Below are 19,803 nucleotides of genomic sequence, written 5' to 3'. Positions count from 1 at the left end.
TCTTCTAAGTGTCTCTGCATTGTGTTGGGGCCACTGGGTGGATGGAGGTGTCACGTTTCAGATGAGCTGTTAAACCAGGGTCTTGACCACATGTGGTGATTAAAGATCCCATAGCACTTTCCCCCAACTATTAACCGTTCAGATATAAGTTTGGAGAATTACATTCTACATCATAAATCCCCCATGCGATTTTCAATTGGATACACTATTCTTTTCACTTCCTATCGTAAACTGTTGTGTAGTGTTGCTGTGCACTATTAAACAGCCATTGCATTCCACCACAGAAATGGCTGCATTTCAGTGAAGGATGTAGTGATTCCTTTATGTAGTTTGTAAACTGCTTTGGAATGCTCCAGGACAAAGTGCTATATAGTATAAATATAAAATAGTATCATCTCTCTAGATAATCACTTGGTGTTCTATGTTGTTCCCACATTAGCAACCATCACCACGCCTTGCCCTGTATATAGGAGGGCTTTGATTACCAACAGAGCTGGGTTGCCCAAAAAATCCATCTGTGTGGCCGTATGTTGAAACACCAAGTATACTTAAGCTGTGACATTGTTTGCAGAAAAGACCTTACCTCCAACAGCTCCCATCAGTCAGTGTGTTCAGGAAGCATTGCTTTGGGGTGCTACTTTGGGAACTACATGAAAAACATGTATAGATACTGCACAACATTTTCTATTAATATTTAATTAGCTTAATAAAAACAGCTGAGCAATCACATTTTATTGGCATGACTTCCCATAGAAAACAAATTTCACAATCACATACATGATCATCTGTGAAAACTGTATTTTATAGTCGCATGTGTGAGAATTCACATTGGAATTCTTATATGGTCGTCCAGTCAGGAAAGAGAAGCAATACTATGTGATTTACCTGACCAGTCACAACAATACACCCAGATCAAAAAGCAACTGTCATTAAATAATCATATTTGTGATCAGTCCGTGCTTATTAAGTCATACACAAATTAATTGAATACTTTTGAATAATTAATATTTTGAGGGCATTTTAATTTTTGGTTGACCTTCATTTAATACCGCCTTTGGCAAAGATAAAAGAGTGAAATGCCCCCTACCTTCAAGGAGGTCCTGCCAGTTGTACCACAATGTTTGGACTTATTTAGGGTTAACATATACAGCAGTTTGTTCTTTAGGATAAATCCATTATGTTGTCTCATCTCACCGTGGTGTCATGGCAAAATTGTCATCATACAGTTGTGCAATATCACAGTGACATCATATCACAATATAGAGTGACTGCATCAAGACATAAGGTTATCATGTCACTATATGATGTCATAATGTGCCAATATTATGCTGGCATGAAATAGTTTTGGGAATCGTTGCAACTTGCAGGATATGACATTAGGACAAATCTGTTGCAATCGGGATGATCCTATAAAGTTCAGAATGGTTGGCATCTATAAGTAGCTAAATTATTTCAAACCTGTTAAGATAAATTGCTCGTCTCATTAGCAAGTCTTTGAACCAATTACTTCAAAGTGAAAAGTTCCAGACAGTAATCCTCCCCTTCTCTCTTCTAGGGCTTGATCCTGTGCCCATTGAAGGGAATGGTAAAGCTCCTATTAACTTCAGTGGGGAAGGATCAGGCACATAGTGATCTTTTGGGGTGAATGCTAGTGGATCTGTGCAAGCAAAACAGCATTTGGTAGGCCTAGTTTATCGAGTTGTTTCACTTGTACCTCAAAGTAACATTTCCTGTCCCATAACTGCCATTGCCAGTACCACACATTGTTTAGAGAAGGTCCTCCCTAGATTCACACACACTCAATTGATCATGAATGAACCTCAGAGCAGTTATTAATCTTATTGCTCTGCTGCACTCTAAACCCCCTTCTAATCCAGCTTCTGTTCTCATGGACAATAAATGCAGTGAGATGAAGGCAGGATCAGCGCCAACGTGGAGCTGCCCTTTTTACTAGTCATTACAGCCGGAGTTTGTACATCAACTGCAGTGCTTCTTCTTTAGAGTATTAAGGGACAGGGGCGTGAAGGGGAATTAAAAGGGTCAGAAGTTATGCTCTAGGAGGATGACAGAGTCTCACCCTGGCATTTGGTGCCTGGTGAATTTCTGGACTGGGCTCCTTGTATTTAATGACTGACCTAAGACGACGTTGCAGCCCTCCTGCCATTTGGAGAGCAATGAAGAGCTCAGCAAGAATTAAGAAAGCGTGCATTGTGCCTTTGATCCAATGGACAGTATTAAATCTGCCAGGCTGTGAAATAAAATCTCAGTGGAGCCTCAGTTCACTTTCTAAGAGGCTTAACACTGAGTTATAAGTTCCCTTTCCTCTGCCATTGGTTGTAGATTATTCTTCCTTATGTACTGCCAGTGGTGCTGTGGAGAAATAGGGCCTTCCTGAGCCCAAACTGGTTATAAGCAGCTGGTTGAGACCAGTTCGAGGCCTGCAGTGAGAATAGCGGGAAGCTAGATGCTGCTTGAGTCTTTTTGTTCTTTCTTGTGCTTTGAAGTGACCCTCTGCATCACACACAATGCTAAAGCCATGCTGCACGCTCACAGAGGAAAGCCAAAACTGGTGGTGATGCTTTTTCTCATTGTTTTGAGCAGCATTTGCATGACAGGGCTGGGTCCAGTGCCATTACTTTATGGCTTCTGGAACCATGGGTGTTGGAACAATTTTTATAGTGGGGTGCTGATAATGGAAACCATGGAGACCATGTATTTGCTGTTTGTTATTACTACTTCAAGCCAGGAGATGCGATAGCACCTCCGGTGCTCCATAGTTCCAGAACCACTGTCTGAAACCTTATCCAAATCCCAGTCAGCACTGCGTGCAAGTAGTCTACTCCAAAGCTGGTGGAGTGAAGAATTCCACTGCCAAGCAATCATCCCTTGAGATAGTTTTACTTGGATCAGGATATGGTCAGAGAGCAAAGTTAAGTCAGAGGAAGGTTTTACAGCAACTAATTTAAGGGAGCTTCAAGCAGTGACCATCCCTCCTTCTTCAAAGCAGCCTCTCTAACAAAAAAGTGAAGCGTTGGAAGGAGTGTAGAGCTGGACAAGCTGGCAAATAGCCACCTTGGGAGTGACCACTTTCTTGAATACTCAGTACTGAGGCAACTTAGCACTCAGGTGTGAAAATGAAGTACTAAGCTCCAACTGGGATTTTGGGATGCAGAATCTAAAGAAGTCCAAATATGAAAATCCATGGATTTGTGACTGCATAGTTGTTTGTTTGAACATCTGATCACTTTAGCCACACTCCTCCAGCTTTGTCTGCTCCCTCTCTGCTGCTGTTATGGAGGAGCTGGTTGTGTCTCCATGGTTAACGTTGCAGTGAGAATTCCAATCTAAGCCATATGTTGACCCCCCCCCACCCACTCTAACTTTCTGTAGAAAGGCAATTGGTATGAAAATGACTGTGCTTAGCTTAAGGGAGGGGAAGGATTTTACTGAGATTTTTTCAAACTTGCAAGATAAATACTTTTGAAATGCTAAGGACTCAAAACTTAGTCCTTTTTGAAATGTAAAATAAAGATCTTGTGATTTTTTTTCAGCCACCACTAACTGAAACAGAATAGTCTGTAAGCTTAAACATTCATTCCTAGATTGTTGTCCACTCCCATGCATAGTATGGGCTGTTGGAATGTTGGTTTTGAAACAAAAATTGTGTTTTATGGATTAGATCTCTACCTGCCACTTAGTGGTTAACATTTTAATTACCATTGATTAAAGTTTTAATTGTGTGGTGAATAAAGTTTTCTTTACTAAGCATGTAGAAACTGAAGTTTTAGCATGTCACAGTAAGTGACTAGCTGTCAGCTATTGGGGTTCAGGGAGCACTGTGAGGGTTTGGAGGGATCAGGATAGGCTCCAACTCTGATGTGCAGGGACTTCAGCACCCGGGACTCCTGCTGAGGTGCAGTGGTTAGAACTTCCATTCCAGTGGATCTTATATGACCCAGCAGAGCTCGGGTCCCCTCCTTCAGTCCTCAGTAGAGGGACACAGATACTGTAATTTACACAGTACTTCAAATATAGGAGTGGGAGGGGAAGAGCTGCATTCTGGAAGGCCAAACTGTTGTTTGGAACTGAGGTGTACAGGGGTAGTGGTGAGTATCAAAAGGGAATAAAGCAAACAAAATGAAATATCATGAAGGGAGAAGGGAAGCAGTCATGCAGAAGGCAATGGAGATCTGTGAGATTTTTGGAATAGTCTGCCAAGGGGAACCAGAGAAAGCACTATTATTTGAGATTTAAAATTAGATCAGATAAACCAATGGAAAATCCGCTGCACTAGCTCCTTCAGGAGAGACTAGATAAACCACCAGGTCTCCTTTTGCCATCTGCAAGTTTACTTACTCTTTTGCCACTATCCCTGAACATTTCCATTCCAAATAATCATTTGCCCTCCCTGAATATGAGAACTCACCCCCTCCCCTTCCTTCCCTTTTAAGAAAGGAGCTGTATTTGATGCATTGTGTAAGTTGTCTCTGAAGCTCTATATTGATCCCAGGGGTGAGAGCTCACAGTACTGATGAGGGTAGGAGCGATCAGCTACAGGCGTTCCTGTTGCTGGGTTTGCTGACGGCCTGACCATTTTAAAGACTTCAACAGATGTTTCTGTTTAGAAACTATTGGCATCTTTATGGACTGTTTTTTCCATTCTTCCCTCTCCCCCTGTGTCCCAGCAGCAATGAATTATGTAAGACTACATTCCAACCTTTTCCTTATTAATATTTCAGTAGACACATCCCTAAGAAGTGGATCCATGTTTTCCTCTCATACTTCTGAGGGCATGGACATTTTCTTGCATGTGTGTGCATGCCCATGCACCCAGCGACCGTTAAAACACATATACACGTGCTCTCTCTCATCCTCACAAGTTTGTTTGCATCTTTAATTCATTCACAATTCCAAAACGCAGACACTGAACATGGCCCATGGGTAGTCTCAAGTTTTCCCTTGATCTTCATATTGCAGTCCTACTTGCTATGCTCTGTGCATAGTCCCTACAACACCAAGGAGCTAAGTTCTATCTGCATTTGTATCTTTGCACAACTGACTACACTGCTGGTGCTTAACAAATAGCAATAAATAATAATAAGCAACGGAAATAGATGTAGCAGTTGCTGTTTCTGTTTGCAGCCAGACTTGCAACTGCTCTAACAAACATGATCCCAGGTTTAGTGATTTAGCTGACCGTTATTAAAAAATAAACCATTCAGACAATTGTGGGTGGGCTACATGCACTAAACCAGTTTATTTGCATTCTTGAGATGATAATCCCAAAAAGTACACTGTGTAATGTGTACAGGCCAAACTGGTGCTGTCTGGTTATACTTAACCAGTTTACATTTTGCTGAAAAACTTAAAATCTGGCAACTGGTTGGATTAAATTTTGAAAAGATTATGTAAGTAACGTGTGCAGGGCCATATGCAAAACTTTTTTACCTGCTGATTCATAAATTGGACGCATTTTCCTATTCAGGAAACTTGGTGCAGCACAACCATTTTTCATACTCACTATTTGTCTATCATCTGCTCCTTTCCCTTTTTTTAAAATCTGATTTAAGCCTTCAATTGTTGAAATTTACTCAAGGTAACTAACTAAGATCGCTGGAGGTGTGCCTACTCTGCTATGTTTAGATTTCCCTCTGGATTTGAACATACCAGGATTTTTGGATCTGGGATTTTGGACTGGCCCAGTTTAAAGATGTTGCAGATACAGAGAGAAGATCTAGATCCAAGTGTTACCATAGTCTAAGGGAATTTTTGAACTGAGATCATATGTGAGGATTGAATCTATGACCTTTGGTATAAAAAGTGGCCTCTACTAATTAAGCTAAAGGAGTGACTTCATTACTGGGTAGCTACAGTAGGCTCTTACTTTCTTTGTGGACTAGCTAGTAGAAAAGGACATGATGCTCTTAGCCAGTTTGTTAACTGTAGGTGGCGGGTTGGTTCAGGCCCTTCTGTAGTTATTGCAGCAAACCTGCTCTGTAAATCCTGCTTGTATCCTTCTGCTACAGAAATACATTTTAAGAAATGTAATTTGTTCTTTGCTAATATAATTTTCGTATTGTCCATCACTGTGAATATGAAAATCTTGTCCTAATTGAATAGAGTTCAGTTATTTCCAGCTATGGTTGAAATGAGCTTTTTGGCTTTTTAATTTTTGTGTGAATCTACTGTAGCTGAAAGGTGCTGAATGGACAGCCCTGGATGCTAACATCTTCCATTTATCTATATTGTAGATACAGCTCAGGCAACAACTGAGCAAACTCCCAGACCCCTCGCATTACCTTACCAATGTGCCTCAGCCCTGACCTGAAGGGATCACTGCTAGAGTACAAAACGGAGTCCACAATCCATTTATTTCCTGGCCTCTCAACTGAGACTGCCCAATAAGGGAACCAGTAGCAATGATGGTTTTAGTGATGTGGCCTTGTACAGCTGACGAAAAGATTCTAGCAGTTGGAGTCTTCTGCCTGTGAACAGTTAGAGCATGGCATTGGCAGTGCAAGCATTCCTTATGCTATCCTGCTTTTAGGCCTTTTTAAAGTCCATCTCTACCCATAAAGAAGATAGAGATAAAGTGGGGAATATCTTTTATTATACAGAAAGCTTGTCTCTCTCACCAACAGAAGTTGGTCCAGTAAAAGATATTACCTCACCCACCTTGTCTCTCTAATATCCTGGGACCAGCACGGCTACAACACTGAAAACATAAGATAGTCTATGATATATTCTACTTTTAGATGGACCAAATTAATATGCTAGCATGAGGTGGGTACAACCACCATTGAAGTCAGTGAAGTAACCCACTTACACCTACCTTCTCCTAGGAGTAGGGTGACCAGATGTCCCGATTTTATAGGGACAGTCCCGATTTTTGGAGCTTTTTCTTACATAGGCACCTATTACCCCTCACCCCCTGTCCCGATTTTTCACACTTGCTGTCTGGTCACCCTACCTAGGAGTGGGTCTTTTTCTGGACAGAATGGAAACATTTCTCAGTAGGCTAGGATGGGTGAAGCTTTCTTTGTCACTGCCTGTACTGTACCTGTTCTGTGGATACAGGACTCTAATTTCATAGTTCGCAGTCAAGCACCTTTCACCAGTAATGTATTCACTTTAAAACTTTGTACAATAGACAGTTTGGTTTGGCTTTGTGTTTTTTAACTCTTATCCAGTAGATAAGATATTATTGTTTGAGCGGTTATTCTCTATACTTTTAATGGGGAATATCACTGGAACTGGTAATATTTTTCTTACTGATACAAAGGAAAAAAACGTTGTAACTATGCCCCCATGCTACACAGAGCTTGATGTGTTATAAACACCTTAGAAATATTAGTGGTATGAATCTTAACCATGGCCTGTTTTTGTTATTACCATTATTTTTAGGAAATAGTATTTTACAGATAGTCACACGGCAAGCTAGTGGAGAGCCAGGATTAGCACTCAGGAATTCCTGGCTCCCAGTCCTGGTCTTACTCCACTACACCACACTGCTTTGTGCTTTTCCTGTGGAGAGTTAACTTCACTTCAGGTTCCAGCAGAAGATGCCAAGCTATGAGCCCTTATCCAAGAACAAAGATCTGCAAAAACACCAAATGGAGCACATAAACAGACTAGCCAGGGAACTTGATGCTCTCTTTTCACAGAGGTCTCAGTGCTGAAGGTCTGCTCAGACCTCTCCCCATTAAATATCAACTCTCCCAGCTACCTGGACCTGTGGCTCACTGGCTGAAGGCATTTGGCAAGCCCTGTTTTGTATGGTTGTATGGCTGATGCTGCATTTTTACACGTTTGTTATATTTCCCCATATTCTGAGAAGTGATCATTCCACTGTCAACAAACAAATCTCTTTGCCCAGTGAACAATTTTCCATTAGCAACTTTGTGCTCCCATACTATAGGGTGCCATAATCAACAGTGTTTACACTTTCTGCGATTATAAGAACATTAACATATAGACTCATAGACTTTAAGGTCAGAAGGGACCATTATGATCATCTAGTCTGATCTCCTGCACAACGCAGGCCACAAAATCTCACCCACCCACTCCTGTAACAAACCCCTAACCTATGTCTGAGTTATTGAAGTCCTCAAATCGTGGTTTAAAGACCTCAAGGTGCAGAGAATCCTTCAGCAAGTGACCCGTGCCCCACACTGCAGAGGAAGGCGAAAAACCTCCAGGGCCTCTGCCAATCTGCCCTGGAGGAAAATTCCTTCCCGACCCCAAATATGGCAATCAGTTAAACCCTGAGCATGTGGGCAAGACTCACCAGCCAGCACCCAGGAAAGAATTCTCTGTAGTAACTCAGATCCCACCCCATCTAACATCCCATCACAGACCACTGGGCATACTTACCTGCTGATAATCAAAGATCAATTAATTGCCAGAATTAGGCTATCCCATCATACCATCCCCTCCATAAACTTATCAAGCTTAGTCTTAAAGCCAGATATGTCTTTTGCCCCCACTACTCCCCTTGGAAGGCTGTTCCAGAACTTCACTCCTCTAATGGTTAGAAACCTTCGTCTAATTTCAAGTCTAAACTTCCTAGTGTCCAGTTTATATCCATTTGTTCTTGTGTTCTTAGTACATTGGTACTAAGCTTAAATAATTCCTCTCCCTCCCTGATATTTATCCCTCTGATATATTTATAAAGAGCAATCATATCTCCCCTCAGCCTTCTTTTGGTTACGTTAAACAAGCCAAGCTCTTTGAGTCTCCTTTCGTAAGACAGGTTTTCCATTCCTCGGATCATCCCAGTAGCCCTTCTCTGTACCTGTACCAGTTTGAATTCATCCTTTTTAAACATGTGAAACCAGAACTGCACACAATATTCCAGATGAGGTCTCACCAGTGCCTTGTATAACAGTACTAACACCTCCTTATCTTTACTGGAAAAGTAAACAGAGGGGAGATTTAAACAGGCTAAAACAACCCCAGCCTGGCCTGTTGGGAAGGGGTGACAAGCTGCTTTTTCAGTGTGCTCGCCAAGGATGTCAACTTTTCTGTAGGTTTATTACATGAATGAAAGGCTTAAGGGGATATGGAAAGCTTTTGTCTGACAAAAGATCCATCAGGCTTAGAAATGGACTGAATGATGTCTTGTCTATTGCGATTTCCCTATGAGCATGTTTTGCGGGGGCAAAGGCAGGGGGTATTCCATTAGAAATCATGGTGAGACCTTGGAAAGAATTCTCATACAGTACTGGCTCTGCCCAAGTGCTAAGAATGTGATTATTGCACATGGAACAAGCATATGGCCTTAGAAAAAGAAATACAAAATAACCTTGGTTTTGTGTAGCATCATTAATACACACTACATCTTGAATGCTTTACAGTAAAATAATAAAGAAAATCGTTTACCTCTCCTATCTTCTCTATATATGCTATCCATCCACCCATTGTACTTCAAAGGTGCCCAGCAGCAGTGAGCAATAAGTACTAATATTGGGGTTACTATCAAATGACTCATCTTTCTTCTGATCATTAATACAGTTTCAACACTGAGTGTGTTTTATTATAAGTAAAGTATTGAAAATAGAATAAACAATAGCAGAAAAGAGAGAAATGAAGAGAACGAGGCAAGGGAGGAAAAGGGGGTTCTCAACACCAGGGGTGAGGCTATGGGAAGTAACAGGCCAGAGATCAGTACCAGATGAAAAGCAGGAGAGGAGTAATGAGAGATGAGACTAGGCTGGTGCAAATCTCTGTAGCATTTTAAAAACAAAGAGGGCAGTTCTGAAGTTGGTTATTCTGAAGTGAACGAGAGAAACTAATAGATGCAAAGGACTGTATATTATACACTTTTTTTATTTTTTTTACTACCTTCCCTGATTTTGCTGAAGGATGAAACCCATCTTGTCCTGGTGCAATGCCGTCATGTCATAGATCAATAGATAGCCCAGCCTGAGCATGCCACTTGGTGTTCCAATTTGACCTGATATTTCACTGGACACCTCCCAACTTTAACTGGTTTTAATATCTGCAAGTGCAGATCCCTTAAACCTCCCTTGGAGTCCCAAAGCAATTTCTCACCCACTGCACAAATGCAGGGCTCTCATAAATGTCCTACCAATGGGACAAAGACTTAGGACTCCTCAAATTTCAAGACTTCATTTAAAAATCATACTACATTGAACAGGATGGCTCAGTACTAGCCAATGGGACATGGAGATTTTCACTTCTAGGTATCAGTCTGAATCTGATCTAAGTTGACAGTCCCTCTTAAATTATCGTCTGATGTTTGTTCCAGTGACCATATGAAATGAGAGGTTTTTTGTAAGGTATGCGGGGAGGGTCTTATGAAGTCCCAAGGGACAGGTGTCAGCGTTACCAAACCCTCCACCATAGCTGGCAGAAATCACTATCTTAGCTGGCAGGCTGATCTGAGTGGGTCATGGTCTGAATAGGCCATGGAGAGTTAACTCCCCACTCACTCCTAGAGGTGTGAGGCACAGAAACAGAGGGTGTGAGGAGAAACATGCCCTGCTGCTGTTTTTGCTGTACCCGTTCTGTGGATAGAAGGTTTCAGGCTCTAGGACTGTTGGTCCATCATCTTGCATGAGCAAAAGCAGCCCATTTATTACAAGTAGGTTCATAAATTATGGTGGAAGCCAGTACAGGGATAGGATGGAGGCACGCTAAAGTGCTGGACTGGCCTTGGGACTGGATTTGGGTCCACCCGCTGTGCCTTCCCTCCACTGGGGGTTGATAAATATCCTCCTTCCCCCAGCCCCATTTTCCACCACAAAGAGCAGAGACAAGGGGACCCTTTCATCTTGGCACAGCCCTCTGCTGATTAATGTGATGCAATGTTCCCATGTAGGCAGAGGCAGCAGTATGTCCGCCATGTAATTAGGAGCAAGATAATGACTGCTTTAGAGGCTATTCAAGCACTGCTGCCCGCCTCCCTGCAGAACGAGGCTCTTTCTCAGCAGTTAAGCCAAGTGGAAGGAGGGCCGGCAGAAATCTCATTGGCTCCCAGCTTAATTGTACTGGAAACTGGGGCCTCACACAGCAGAAAAGAAGAGTAGGGGTTGGTAGGGGAGAGATGGGCAAGTGGGTCTCCTCTAACATTACAGGACCAAAGTTTTGTTGTTGTTTTTAATGTGTTTGACCTTGTGGCAGTAGAAGCTTTAAACATGCACATCTTGGCTTTGTATGTGCAGGCTTTTTTGTTTCAAATCAGATGGGAAAGCCATCATTTAATAAGCATAAGACTCTGCCTTCTCAGTAACCCAGGGGCAAAGATGCTGCTGCTGCTGCTTCATGGCCTTTGAAATGTGGGAAACAAGCCAGAGACACAATAGGTTTATTCTTTATTGTGGGGCTTTACAGTTACAGCACCATTGTCTAGTTAATAGTTGCAAAAAGGACACTCCCCTTCTCCTGACCCCTATGCACACACAGGGAAAACAACCCATTGGTTCTAAACAGTGCTACCCAAACGTCCCCAGATTCATATGAGAATCAAATGAGAAAGAAGCTGAAAGTTTGCCTGATCAGCTTGAAGCCAGGGAATCCATGCTTTTTATTAGAAATTAAGCTTACTGCCCATATGGTTTCCTAGATTATTTCTGATGTTTGCTAATGAAAAACTATTTTAAACTTCATAACTGAAGACACAGGAGGCTAAATTCAGCTAAATGCAGTCAGATGTTAGGTGTAACTCCCAGAAGAACCAAATTCACCAGTGATATAAATGTGGTGTAAGTTGCATAGTGGGTGTAAATTAGTCAGAATACAGCTTTTAACAAGATGGTAAAATGAAGAACTTTGCAATGATTTGATATTGTCGGTTTGCAAACTGAGTGCAACTTTCTCAGCAAGGGGCCAATGTAGGATCGGGTGTAAAATAAAGCAGCGCTCGCACATGTTCAGATTTATGCCTGATCCATCCCAACAATCCCTAGAGTAAAATTCACACTAGTATAAATAGGTACATTCCCATTAGCTTCAGTGATAAAATTGATCCCCACAGAATACCAAAATGGAGTAAGTCTCACTTTATTTTGCACCCATACTGAATGCCAAATGGATGCAAGTTACATTACTACATCACTGGCTCCCATTTTTAATCAACCCAAAATGTAACTGAAACCACCATTTACTGCTGGTTTTCACCCACTTATCAGATAGTGGTGCTCTCTGTGTAATTTTCGAGCCTTTCTTGCATATATAGAGACAAAGGAAGAGATGGAATTGGACGTCTAACATGCTGATGCAGTTATGACAAGATCAGATTTTTCCCCCACCAGAAATGTATATTCATGACCACATACCATGTGCAACTGGAATTAGTGGCAGAGAAGGCAGTTCTACAAAACAATCAAAGCCACCATTCCATTGCTATCTTCCAGAAATCCCACAGAGCTATCCAATCATACACAGACACACATTAACTGATATTCTTGCACATGCTCTCACACACACACACTCATTACACCTCATTTTGGTCATGCTGTACCAATGCACAAAATACCACTCACACATGCTCGCTATGGCACCGCATTTCCTGGGTCTCTCACATGTGCCCTTTATTTTTATTCTTTTTCTCTCTCTCTCATGCCTGAGACCCGGACAGTAAAAGTTGAGTAGTGGATAGTGGAAATAAAGTCAAGATAGCCCTGTCCAAGCTATGGGAAGCACAGAAAGTAAACAACATAAAGGAGAAACCAGAACCCCATTCCTAAAGCAGATTAAAATGTTTTCCAGAGTCTCCTCCTATTGATGAAGCTGGCTGGCAGGAAGTGATGCAACATGATGTAAGTGTTTCTTCCACTAGCAGAAATACAGAACATCCTCCAGAGGGTGCAAAGTTGCTGATGGCATTGACCGTAGGTCTATAAACTGTAGTATCTCTAAATATATCATAGGCAAATCTGCTGATGAAAAAACATTTGGTGATCTAACTGATGACTTCAAGTTTCATTCCTGTGCCAGTGAGCAGAGTCTATCTGTGACTGGTACTAAAAGAAATATGCACAAGAACCCATGACTAAGTTGGTGCGTTGTAGAAGGATGCAATGTATCCCTACCTTACAACTTACCTGATGATGAAAACAAACCTCACCAGATTCTTATTTGAAGAGCTACTTGTTCAGCATCTACCATGCATCATCTGGAGGATTTCCAAGTGAGTAAGGCATTCATTTACCACAAAGTTCCACTGATGTGACCTCTCTCAGGGCAACCCATGAAGACACTGACACTTCTATAGTCACATGACATTAATGGCATTTGCAATTTAGTTGTGTCTGCAAGAACACAGATGTTCTGCCCCACTAGTCACCAGCTCCCGCCACACCCATGTTTATTGTTCAAAATGCTGAGTACAGTTGGTTACAGTCAGGAAAGGAAAATATATTCCTATAGAAGCTGCCATGTGAATCTCAGACATCTCTGCAGCCTTCCATGTCCTGACAGGATGAGATACTAGGTGCAAACTCTGTGAGGGAGTTTGGATGCAGGAGGTATCTCTGGTCTGGAGCAGAGTGTTGGGCTGCAGGAGGGGGTACAGGGAGCTGGCTCCGGGAGGGGGCTCAGGGCTGGGGCAAGGGGTTGGAGTGTGGGAGCGGTGCGGGCTCCCACTGGGCAGCGCTGACCTGAGGTGGTTCCCAGTCGGTGGCGCAGTGGGGCTAAGGCAGGCACCCTGCCTACCCCAGCCCCATGCCACTCCCAGAAGTGGCCAGTATGTCCCTGAGACCCCAGGGGGGACACATGGCTCTGCACGCTGCCCCTCCTGTCAGGCACCGCCCCTGCAGCTCCCATTGGTCCATTAACCGCAGTTCCCCGTTCCCAGCCAATGGGAGTTGGGGGGGCGGTGCCTACAGGGAGGGGCAGCACACGGAGCCACGTGCCCCCCCCAGGGGTCACAGGGACATGCTGCCCGCTTCCAGGAGCGGCGTGGGGCCAGGACAGGCAGGGAGCACCCGGACTTTTAGCATCTGGAGATCGACTGTCAGAGGCTCCAGGATCGACCAGTCGATCGTGATCGACTGGTTGGTGACCACTGCTATAGATGAGCAACCTCCCAACACTTGGGGGTCAATTACAAGATAATGGCCTATTTCCAGGCTCCATCCCAAAGTTACACAGCAGTTTTGCCAAGCTAAGAGCGTATAGATCAAAGGGACACTAAGCAGTTCAAAAGACCCTCTGGAAAGAGTGAGGGAATCATGAATTTGCTATTCTTGGGCATGGAACACAGACACTTACCCTGCAGGATGTCTGAAAGCAACTGAGGCCTTCCCCAACTTCCAGGGACCAGTAAACCTTAGGGAAAGCAGGCATGCGTAGAGACTGGTTATTATTTTAAGGTTTGTTTTCTCTGGGATGTTTGAGTTTTAAATAAACAAATCTTTGCTTTAAGAAGGCTGTCTGGTGACTGGACACAACTTGTCATAGCTCCTGGAAGGGAAAGGACTACAGGTACTGAACCTAGCTAGGACCTGCTGAGGTAATCACAGCTAACTGCTGGGGACTGCACCCAAGACCTGGTCTAAAAGTGAGAGAATCACATAATTCCATCCCAAGAGAGGAAATAGTTCAAGGCCTGAGACCTCAGAGAAGGTGCGTTCGAATAGACCTGGCGGGGTCAGAGGTTCAGTAAGCCCAGTAACTGACACATAGATCCACTGTTCCCTAATAGCATACATTTCCTTTCCTAAGTTTCATCCCTTACCTGAAGATATACCCCTTGTGCATTTATTTTGCTAACGAGATGCCAGCACTTTTGGGATATCAGCTTGTTGGAATTACCAGGGCATATTAAAAAAGAACAGCAAAAAGCATGTTGTTTGTTATTGCAGTATAATGCCAGGCCCAGTGATGCTTCCAGAAGGCGAGAGCGAGCGAGCAGAGTATAACTTGTCCCCGACCTGTCCAGAGGGACATAACAGAAGACGTTTTATTTTATTTGTTTATACAGTGACTCAGTCTGTAGTAACTGGGTTAAAGTCCACTTAGAAATAAAGAGAACAAAAGGCCCCCTGTTAGTACTGGACATTTTCCTCTTAAGATATCACAGAAAGGATTTAAGAAAAAAAGAAAGAAAAGAAAAACTCCAGCAGGATGCAGGAAGCCACAGGCTTATAGGAATCTAGCAGTGCTTTGGAAAGGAAAACACAGCCTCAGACTTTCATCTGCAGATTTTTTTCTTCATTTTTCCTTAGCTTCTCTACAGTCCATTGCAGCTGAAAGCATTATCAAGGCCAGATCTCCAAAGACTACAGGGCTCCTATACAGAGGGCAAGCACGTGGGTGGGGGCAGATCACTGGATCCAGTGTTCCCCGGACGGAGAGGAAATACGCTGGATTGTGCCAATCTCTGGAGTTTAGCCTGCCAGGGGCTTCTGCAGAGAGAGAAATTGCACTGGTGTGGCTGTATCCCACAGCCATTTGATCCCATAGTCCCTTGCCAGATTCCTCGATCCTATAGAACCTGCTAGAGAGAATATATAGGGCATTGATTATTGTTGTTTATTTTGCACATTGAATCACCTCCTTTATCCAAGTATCCGAAAGCACTAGCTAAACATTAATTAAGCGACACTGTCCCCTGTGTGGTATCAAGAAGTGTCTGAAATGTTTGCAGTGAAAGTATTTGAACTGGGAGGGAGCATGGGGCTGCATTTTATTACAAATGCAAACACTGTCTTAATATCAGTAAACTAAAATTTCATGAATTTTTTCTTCAGATTTTTTTGAATGGAAATTGAGTCATTTTCAAGTGAAGGTGACTAGGCAGGAAAAGCATGCCAAAATGAAGCTCTGAATATAAAAATAACCATTTCATTGAATTTTGCAAAAATACACAATTGAAGGAGTTAGCAGGTGCCTCAGATGAAATGATGGCAAATTTCATGACTAATTCGTCACTCTTTTCTACCGTTCTAGTTAGTAGTGTTATCCCCATTGTAGATCAGAGTAAACAGAGGGAATAAGCTATTTGCTGACTTACCTAAGGCTACACAGGAAGTCTGTTGCTCAGTTGTTTGGTCAGAAGACTGTAAAAAATATTCCCCATTAATTTATAGACGTTTGAGACGTTTTTGTGTTCAAAATAACTCCTGAACAGCTTTCTTCACACCCTCATGACTTTGTCCTGCTGCCTTCATTGAGGACCCATAACACTGTTCAATCTTTTACACTGACAAAAACCAACCATTCTTAAAAATTCAGATCTGGGGGACTAGGTGGTTTAAGGAATTGGTAATGAGATACAGAATCATTCCCCTCTAGTTTACTGATTCAAATCTAACTAAAGTCACTGGTAACCAACAGCAATTAATATTGAAGACTGGTTTGTATTTTATGTGAAATGAGTTGCTGACCTGGGTCTAATTTCTAATGGACAATTGCTCCAGTTAGTAAAATCAACATAGTTGTCACTGACTTCGATACGTGGAAAAATACTGGAAGAAATTATGAAACAATCAGTTTGTAAGCACTTGGAGGATAATAGGGTTATAAGTAATAGCCAACATGGATTTCTCAAGAACAAATCATGCCAACTCAACCTTTTTTCCTTCTTTGATAGGATAACTGGCCTAGTGGATGCAGGGAAGCTGTAAACATGATTTACATTGATTTTAGTACACTTTTGCTACAGTCCCACATGACATTCTCATGACCAAACTAGGGAAAAGTGATCTACATTAAATTACTATAAAGTGAGTACGCAACTGCTTGTAAAACCTACTCAGAGTAGTTATCAATGGTTCTATGTCAAACTGGTATGACATATCTAGTGGGATCCCACAGGGGTTTATGCTGAGTCTGGCAGTATTCAATATTTTCATTGAATAATAGAGTGGAGAATATGCTCATAAAATTTGCAGATGACCTCAACTTGGGAGTGAATGCAAGGACTTTGGAGGGCAGAATTAGAATTCAAAATGACCTTGACAAATTATAGAATTGGTCTGAAATCAACAAGATTTCAATAAGAAAAGTACAAAGTACTACATTTAGAAAGGAAAAGTCAGAGGCACAACTACAAAATGGGGATAACTGGGTAGGCAGCAGTGCTGCTGAAAAGTATCTGGGGGTTATAGTGGATCACAAATTGAATGAGTCAACAATGTGATGCAGCTGGAAAAAAGGCTAACATCATTCTTGAGTGTATTAATAGGAATGTCATATGTAAGACACAGGAGGTAATGGGCAGGTTGAGCTGGGATACTGTGTCCAATGTAGGGTGCCACACTTCAAGGAATAGGTGTGCATAGACTTGGAAGAGTCCAGAGGAAAGCAACAAAAATGATAAAAGATTTAGAAACCCTGACTGATGAGAAAAGGTTAAGAAAGGCTCATTTAGTCTTGAGGGAAGAAGACGAGGGGAGACCTGATAAGTTTTCAATATATTAAGGGCTGTTATAAAGAGGACAGTAATCAATTGTTTTCCATGTCTGCTGAAGGTAGAACAAGAAGAAATGGGCTTACTCTGCAGCAAGGGAGATTTAGATTAGATATTAGAAAAAACTTTCTAGCTATAAGTTAAGTTCTGGAATAGGTTAGCAAGGGAGGTTATGGAAATCGCTGTCATTGGATGTTTTAAAGAACATGTCAGAAAAACACCTGTCAGAGATTGTCTAGGTATACTTGGTCCTGCCTCAGCATGGGGGTCTGAACTTGATGACCTCTCAAGGTTCATTCCAGCCCTACATTTCTCTGATTCTACAGTTGTCTTTTTTATTGGCATTTCCAGCAAAAAGTCCTAGGACTAAAATCCCTACTCTTCTGTGACCTCATATGAGGCGTTGTCTATACTGGGAGAAATCATCATGTTAGAAAATGTATTAACTAAGAGTATGTCTATGCTGCAGCTGCCTGCCAGCCTGGGTAAATAGACTTGCGGTAGCAGAGCACATGCTAGCATGCTAAAAATAGCTGTGTGGACATTGTGACGCTGATGGAGGCTTATGCTAGGCACCCAAGTTCATCCCAGAAAAGTTCTCCCAAAATTTCCTACCCTATTGCAATGCAAATAACCATGGGATATGCTCCCAAAAGTCTCTGTGCCATAAACAGATGAATGCAGCTCAAGTGAATTCACAGCAGTTCTAGTGTTATTTTGCAGTGTGGCCTCTTGCACTCGAGCTAGGCTGACTTTGAGAGAAGTAACGTGAGTGTAGATATCTTGCATGAGCTTTGCGGTGAAGACATATGCAACACCAATGAACTAACACAGTGTTAAATATTACTTTGTCTTTACTGTGGCCAGTGATAATTGTGTTTAAAAACATACTAGCCTGGTCATGGTTATCTCTAGAGAGGATAGAGTTAACCAGTCAGCACATGTTTAAACTTGCCTGGAGTTATCCACCCTGACATACTACATTATGTTAGAACATGTGTTAACTAGCAGTATGCTAAGCACTCAGTGTAGAGAAGTTTAGTTTCACTTAAAATTGTGTCAGCTAGTCTCCTTCACATTTGGGATAACCACAGCGATCTGACATGGTATTAAACATGGCAGACCCTGTAGTTAACCATGACCAGGTGCTGTGATTTTAAACACAGTAGTCCCTGTCTATACTGTGTGCTGAGTTATATTTAAGATCACTGTGAAGGAAGGAGTAAGGGATAACATTCCTCCGCAGTCAGAGGCCTGGAGCTGGCCTGGCTGCCTGATTAGCCCACCACCCCCTGCACCTGAGGAGAGAGGTGGACTTTAATTAGCTGACCCTTAGAAAAGAGGGCAGCAGGAATGAGGTGGAGGGGACTCCCAGAAGTGCAAGTGCTTGGGCAGTGCTTCAAATGGATTGCCATGGGAGTTACAGCTGAGAAGAACTGTTCCAGAAAACCAAATGGACAAGAGGGAAATTGTTTGGGAGAGCCCTGAGGCTGTGAGGTAAGGGCTAGAAAATCTTGCTATGGGAATTACTGGTGCAAAGGACTGATTTGGGGAAGGGACTGTTATGCTTGCATAGACTTTGAAGTAAGAATCTGTAAAAGGTGGGTTTGTGTTTAGGAAGGCTCAGTTATAGAAACTAATCAGCTGATGATTGCTTCTTAAGGAATTGAAGGGAGTGAGCAGCAGAATAAAGGAGGGTGCTCTAAGTTAGTCCCAGGCTATTAGTCACATTAGTAAATGTGTATTCTAACATCATAAAATCTTCTAGCTCAGACAAGTCCACTGAGGGCAAAATCGTGTTTAACACCATGTTAATTACTGTGTGTTGGAGGAGAATGTTCCCTGAACTTTGCTTCAGACTCCACCTTTCTAGGCCTCGAGAGATGCATTCTCCTCTAACTCATCTGGTAAGGCACTCTGGAAAACCTCAGCTTGGCCCACACCCACCTCAGACCCTGAACTGTGTAGTTCATACATTGCCAGAATCACTAACTGCCCAGTTTCACATAGCTCCATATATCTGCAGTGGAACTACAGAGCATATATATGGAGGACATTTTGTGGCTTTTAATTGTACCCAGAAATTTGCCTTTTACTCTTCCCTTCCCCCTCCCACTTCTGGCAGTACTGTGTGAGGTGGGAGAGAGGGGACGAAGAGGAGACAGAGAATTTGGGGGGATGCATGAGACTTCTCAAAAAGGGCCGGAAATTCTGTCTGCCGTGAGGGTAGAGTTGAGTTTGCTTTTGAAATCTCCTTCTTTTTGGAAGGGATCCTACACAAATTTCTGGTTTTAGGATGTGATATTTGATAAGTGCAAATGCACTAAAAATATTTTGAGTTTTTTCAATTCTGCACGTCTGCTGCCTGCTCTAGGGGGCCGAGCCTGACTTGTAACAGCAATTGCCAATGTCTGTACAGCCAAATG

General features: G+C 42.4%; 1 protein-coding gene across 13 annotated transcripts in view; it reads left to right on the top strand.

The window, feature by feature from the left end:
- The window catches only part of RAD51B (RAD51 paralog B), a 610,326-nt gene that overhangs the window by 482,633 nt on the left and 107,890 nt on the right, over window positions 1-19,803 (top strand). For 3 of the 13 annotated variants that reach the window (XM_045014336.1, XR_006578954.1, XR_006578955.1), the window contains exons 13-14: window positions 12,733-12,782; window positions 16,559-16,691. The exons of 9 other annotated variants lie outside the window; for them this stretch is intronic. In XM_045014336.1, coding sequence (XP_044870271.1) covers window positions 12,733-12,782; window positions 16,559-16,651 — 143 coding nt within the window. In that variant the 3' untranslated portion in view covers window positions 16,652-16,691. The remainder of the gene's footprint in view (window positions 1-12,732; window positions 12,783-16,558; window positions 16,692-19,803) is intronic. One more of the 13 variants, XM_045014338.1, reaches the window with a different exon arrangement.

The sequence above is a fragment of the Mauremys mutica genome, chromosome 4 (genome assembly GCF_020497125.1).
Source record: "Mauremys mutica isolate MM-2020 ecotype Southern chromosome 4, ASM2049712v1, whole genome shotgun sequence".
Classification (NCBI taxonomy): Eukaryota; Metazoa; Chordata; order Testudines; family Geoemydidae; genus Mauremys; species Mauremys mutica.
The sequence above is the reverse complement of the archived record's forward strand: the minus strand, read 5'-3'. Positions and strand labels throughout refer to the sequence as shown.